Source organism: Festucalex cinctus, unplaced genomic scaffold (genome assembly GCF_051991245.1).
Source record: "Festucalex cinctus isolate MCC-2025b unplaced genomic scaffold, RoL_Fcin_1.0 HiC_scaffold_50, whole genome shotgun sequence".
Lineage (NCBI taxonomy): Eukaryota > Metazoa > Chordata > Actinopteri > Syngnathiformes > Syngnathidae > Festucalex > Festucalex cinctus.
In genome coordinates this window covers 82087-88781 of record NW_027520297.1, presented here as the reverse complement: position 1 = coordinate 88781, position 6695 = coordinate 82087, and the positions used below count along the sequence as shown (strand labels likewise).

General features: G+C 40.7%; 1 protein-coding gene across 1 annotated transcript; it reads left to right on the top strand.

The window, feature by feature from the left end:
- Positions 1 to 314: 314 nt before the first annotated feature.
- On the top strand, positions 315 to 5736 carry LOC144011114 (uncharacterized). Its single transcript, XM_077511572.1, has 5 exons — positions 315 to 395; positions 482 to 517; positions 586 to 636; positions 711 to 965; positions 1170 to 5736. The coding sequence occupies exons 1-5, from the start codon at positions 386 to 388 to the stop codon at positions 1427 to 1429; spliced, it is 612 nt and encodes a 203-aa protein (XP_077367698.1). The 5' UTR covers positions 315 to 385; the 3' UTR covers positions 1430 to 5736.
- The last annotated feature ends 959 nt before the right edge of the window (positions 5737 to 6695 follow it).

Genomic DNA, 6695 nt, shown 5'->3' with positions numbered 1-6695 from the left:
AAAAATAAAATGGGGTCGGTTAGAAACAGACGGAGTTGGTTTCATAGAGGTGAAAAATAGATTATTCGTACGTAAAGGGCGGTTATTTAACCCATTTCAGAACCGCGTCCTTCTTTTTCCTCAGACTAAAAACTTGTCTGTCTGTGTGACTATGTAAAAGCCAATGGGGTGGCGGGGAGGTGTGACCCCCCTCACGCCGCGGTAAACGGCGACATCTATTGGGCAAAGGATGTTACTGCATATGGTTACTGAGCGAACGACACAAGGAGGAGTTACCTTTCTCTTATATCCACGTCAAAGCGTATTACGCCATCAGTTCAACCCTTACTTTGGATTTACCAAGAAGTTTGTCTTTTTGGGGTCTCTGAAAAAACCGACATTCACAATGGTGAAAGGTAATGATCTTTTTATTATTAATTTTATCGGTTTATTTGTATAGAAGATATAAAACTATTTTGGTATTATATTTCATATCTTACAGATACTGTTACAACAACCGCTCAGGTGTACGATGCTCGTGAGTTTACTAAATTTTAATTATTCGTAATATTCTTCTTAATTTAATATAGGAAATTGTTTTATAAGGTCCTCAGCAGTTCGACTTTAGCGACGACGATTTCACAAAGGAGGATTACGGTGAGCATCTACGTCTAGTCTAAAATATTAGTAGTGTATTGAATTTTAATGTATATTTTGTTTTTATTTTCTAGATTCTATCAAAGCGAAGGAGTTTTCAGTTCTGCACAAAGAGTTGCATTCGCTTCCTTTACTTTGGAGAAATCCACCGGAGGAGGTCAGTGTTTTGGCTGACGAGGATTCGAGGCCGGTCGCGAGCGGAAGAGGCGAAGAAGAACCGAGAGCTGTTTCCGACGACGCCCGGAGCGCTAACACGCTGAAAGCGGCTCCTATTCCCCTCGTTTCAGGCCGTGCCAGGATAAATATCTGCAGATACGTGACAACGAGTGGTGAGCGATTGATATTTATTATTAAAGAGAATTATATAATAAGATAAAACGCGTTCGTTTATTGTTATAGTAGAAATATGAAACGACGTAATGTTTTCAAATACTACATTACCCATAATGCATAGAGATCAGAATGTTTCGTTTTACTTTTTTAAGATAAAAGCAATCTATTTATACCGATAAAATGAATATACTATTTTGCAGATAGTGAAGAGGACGCCGGTCAAGCCGTTGAGTCGACGTTGGGTGCCCCGCGCGGACCCGGAGAAACCGACGAGCGAGCAGTGACAGATCGCAGCGAGAGGAGGAGGAGACGTCGACCGAATCCAGCCGAACGAGGGTGCCGAACAAGATGCAGCTTTCATCAAGAAGATTGTATTCGTGAGCGGATAGAGGCGGCCAGGCGCATTACACGTTTAGAAACGACTATGCGTATTGTACATTCTATTATTAATAATTTTTAAAACCTTACAATGGAACGCTACGATAGACCTGAGACATGTAATATACCGACCGAATTGGAGGAAATTGTAAATCAGATAAATGATCCCTTTGCGTCTATAAGACAAATTGATAATTTTGAAGATTTTTTTAGCCCTATAGACGCGGCTTTGGCACGACTTAACCGAGCAAATTCAAACGGAGATGAAAATCATGAAGTACACACACATGTCATTTCAGATAACGATGTAGCTGGTATATCTAATGAAATATCACTCCCATCCGCTCTGGCATTTGGTGACGGTTTGGGAATAGATGATTCAATTGAAATACAACCCGCTGTACAATACATAAGCGAACCGTCACAATCCAACCAGCAGGTGGGAAACATAGTCGAAGCACAACAACCAATTGTGCCACAATCAAATGAAACACATCAACAGCAATTACATAATTTGACGCATTCAAATGAAATTCAGCCTGCTGCAGCACATTACATAACCGAACCACCTCATTCTAACCAGCAGGTGGCACACATAGACGACGCGCAACAACAACTACAATCAAATGAAACACAGCATCAGCAACCACCTACGGTACGCATACACGAAAATCAGGCAAGCGATGAGGATGTACAGGAGGGTACGGGAGGTATTATTAGAACGAGGAGACCCGTTTTTAATAATACAGAATTCCGTAAACGTATTTATACACGTGAGTCCGATGAGCCCCTTGATTTTGCGACTTTTTATACAAATATAGGAGATAATATAAACGAACTAATTGATGAGGTAACTAGATCAACACATCCTGGCGACATCGTGCAAGTGGAATTAATTAGCGGTGATAGGAACGCTAACTGTTATCTGCGTCTTACCGACGATCCAAATATTTTAAACGATGAAGTTAATAATTTATTGGAAAATATAGCTCAATCTAACATAGAGATTTTAGCTAGCGACGAGATCCAAATGGTAGTACAAATTGTCCCAGATATGCGTGGCGCAGGCGGTGTCAGGCGCAAGCTGCAGTTAACTACAAACGAAGAAATTTTGAGAAAAAAACGAAATTGTTTGTATATGACCTATAATGAAAATAACAAACTATGTTTTGCTTTAGCATTAGCCTTCTTGTTGGACGGGTCGTTAACGGAGGCCCAGGCTATGCAGAAAGCAGAGCATCTACAAAAATGCGTGGGGCTAAGCAGTCAAACATCAGTCAGTCTGAGAGACGTGCATAGATTCGAGACCTACATCAAACGAAAAATCGTAATTCTTTACAGAAACGATGATTGTAGGCCGATGTCTTTTTTTGAAACGCATTATCCAAAATCAGAGGATACTCTGTTTTTGTTATTGCTGAATGAACATTATTATGGCATAAAAAGGATCGAACGTTTTGTCGGACAGAGTTACTTCTGCCGACACTGCTACAAGGGGCATTCAAACTGGCGAACTCATAATTGTGAGGGACGATGCGCGATCTGTCTCAACCCATTATGTACACAACAACCGCGAAAAATCGTTATTTGTCATGATTGTAACAGATCATGTCTAAACGATGAATGTTATGCCAAACATAAAGAAAGCGGTCGAGGGATTGAGAGTAATTGCGTCCTTTGGAAAAAATGTCACAAATGCGGTCTAATGTACTACAATTCAAAACATGTCTGCATACAACCCCGATGTGTTATGTGTAAACAGGTGCTTCCGGAAGAGGGCGACACGCTGCTTAATCCACATCATTGTTACATGCAACCCCTCAAAAACGAGCAGATTTGTAAACAAATAATCTACTATGATTTTGAATCTTGCATAGGGGCGGACGGTAACCATAAAGCATATCTGGTATGCGCAAAATTAAACGAATTTGAAAAAGAATGGTTAGGGGATGACTGCGTGCGACATTTCATCGAGTACTTCAGAAATCCACGCTTCAAAGGTGCTACCTTTATAGCCCATAATGCACGAGCCTTTGATTCATACATCTTAATTAACAAGATGATCTGCATGGGGGTTAAACCCGAAATTATTATGCAGGGCAGCAAAATCATCTGTTTCACAGATACCGACTATAATATGAGATATATCGATTCGATATCTTTTCTTACAATGGCTCTGAGCAAATTCCCAAAATCGCTAGGTTTCGAAGATCAGGTAAAGGGTTATTTTCCACACGCGTTTAGCTCTTTTAAAAATCTGGACTATGTAGGTCCATATCCTGATTCAAAATTTTATGGGGTGGAACGCATGACATCCACGCAGCGCGCTGAATTTTTTATTTGGTATGAAAAAGTGCGAGGTGGGATCTTTAATTTTACAGAGCAGGCGCTGATGTATTGTAAAAACGACGTCAACATTTTAGCGACAGGATGTGAGAAATTCAGGGAGGAATTTTTAAACAGCACAGGAATAGACCCGTTTAAAGCAGTTACGATCGCATCAGCGTGCATGAAAGTTTTTCGCAGTAAATTCTTAATTCCTAATACGCTAGCAATTACCCCGACCGATAATTATAGGCGACAGTTCAAAGCATTCTCGCACGACTCAATTCAATACTTGATGTGGGTAATGCATAGCCGAAATATTGATATCACGCACGCGCTCAACAGAGGCGAGATGAAGATCGGTCGATATTTTGTAGATGGGTATGCGTATGTAAACGGCGAACAATGGGTGTTCGAATATCTGGGATGTTTTTATCACGGATGCGTCGAATGTTTTGACCCTAACCAAATTTGTCCTATGACCAAAAGACCTTTCCAAGAAAAATTTGACGCTACTAAAAAGAGATTGCATGAGCTAACTCATAATCACGGCGTTAAACTTTTTGTTATGAGAGAACATGTCTGGCAACGAATGAAACAGACTGATCCGAGAGTGAGAGAGTTTCTGCGCGAATCAAAATTCCCGGAACCTCTCAATCCTCGTCAAGCTCTTTTTGGCGGTAGAACGAACGCATTTGTTTTGCGGTACACAGCAGCGTCTGACGAACGTGTATTGTACGTTGATGTCACTTCTCTGTATCCTTTTGTCAACAGCACCTGTCAGTACCCTCTAGGGCATCCCATTATCATTCACAGAGACTTTGGTGACCTCAGAAAGTATTTTGGTTTCATCAAAGCCGCTGTCCTGCCACCCAGAAAATTATATTTCCCTCTACTTCCTCATAAAACAGCTAGAGGTAAACTTGTGTTTACGCTTTGCAAAACATGCGCGGAACTTAACAATCAAAATAGCTCATGTACTCATGATGACAAAGAAAGAGAGCTGGCAGGTGTATGGACGACGCCCGAGTTCATCAAAGCTTTAGATCTAGGTTACACCGTCTCACAAGTTGATGAAGTATGGCATTTTAATGACACGAGTAATGATGTTTTCAAACAATACATGAATACCTTTCTCAAAGGAAAGCAGGAATCTTCGGGGTACCCCTCTCACATCGTAGATGACGCAGGGAGAGAGAAATACATCTCTGACTACTTGAAGCACCAGGGTATTCAACTCGACGCTAGTAAGATAGCTCCAAACCCGGCTAAAAGACAGGTTTCAAAGCTATGCATGAATTCGACTTGGGGCAAACTCGGACAGCGTGAAAATTTAAATCAAACAGAAATTGTAAAAAATCCGGATCGTTTTTTCAACCTACTGTTCTCAGGGATGTACGAGGTGAAATTTTTTCACTTCGTTAGCGATGATGTTTCTCTGGTACAGTACAAATACAACGAACGCGCACAAACACCCGCCTCTCCGACGGCTAACATTTTCATCGCTTGCCTAACAACATCCTATGCCCGTTTAATAATGTATAGGTATTTAGAACAACTGCAGACCAGAGTACTCTATACAGACACTGATAGTTTGATCTATACTGTGAAACAGGGTGAAAACACTCTCCCGTTAGGCGATCTGCTAGGCGATCTGACAGACGAGCTTGATAATGACAGTATCCAAGAATTTGTCTCCGCAGGTCCGAAAAGCTACGCTTATCAGACCAGAAACAAGGGGAAATTGGTCATGAAGGTAAAAGGCATCACGCAAACGCATGATACGTGTCAAATCATCAATTTTGACAGCGTCAAGGACTTGGTTGACGGATACGTCGACAGCATGGGGGCGCGACCAGGGCTGCTTCATACCCCTCAATTCAACATTGTTCGAGATAAGAAAGGGTTTCATTTGAAAAACACTTCATTTATGAAAAAGTTTCAGGTGGTTTACGACAAACGTCGGTTGCTTCCAGGCGGACGTAGCGTTCCATTTGGTTTTTGATTGTGTTGATTGTGATTGTGACTGTGTCGGAGCAAAAAAAAAAAAAAAAAAAAAACAAAAAAAAAAAACAAAAAAAAAAAAAAAAAAAACAAATAATAAATATGAATCCGAACCACATTGATTTTGATACTAGATTAGAAACACCATTTGCATGCCTCGTAGCCGGCCCAAGTGGGTCCGGCAAGACTTATTTTGTGAAAAGTATTTTGGAAAATTGTGAGCATGTCATGAAGTCGCCTCCTGAGAATATCGTTTGGATTTATAATTCTTATCAGGAAATGTATGATGAACTTGAAAAAAAACTGAATAAAAAGATAAAGTTTGTAAAAGGTCTCCCTGAAAGCTTTGAGGACGAATCTCTCTTTCCAGTCCATCTTTCGCACCTGATCATCTTGGATGACGTCATCTTCGAGGCGAGCGATCACCCGGAAGTGGTAAACATTTTTACCCAATACAGACATCATCGGAGAATGAGCGTCATATTACTCACTCAAAACATTTTCCACCAAGGGAAGTATAGCAGAACAATCAGCTTAAACAGTAATTACATTATACTGTTTAAAAACCCCCGCGATAAATTACAGGCGAGTGTTTTGGCCAATCAAATCTACCCCACGCGTAAAAAGTACTTTTTGGAATGTTATGAGGACGCCACAAAAAACGCTCATGGGTATTTATTGGTAGATCTCACCCCCTCGTCGCCAGATCGATTTAGATTGAGAACCGGTGTGTTACACGGGGAGTGGCCAGCAGTATATTTACCCAAAAGCTCGTAAGATGTCAAAACTTTTAAAAAAAAACGCCCCGCTTCTTAAATTATTGTTTAATGCCCTCCCTCGCAAACGTAAACAAATTCTCAAACAAGCCCCCAAAGCCTTAGTGAAAGCGCTCTGCGAGATTGCATTAAATCTCTTAAAAGGTCATATTCCTCTAAACCCCTCTCAATATAAGAAGTTGAAGAGACGAAAGAAGTTTATTCGGATATTAGCCGATAAAAAAAACAGTCTCAGAAAGAAGC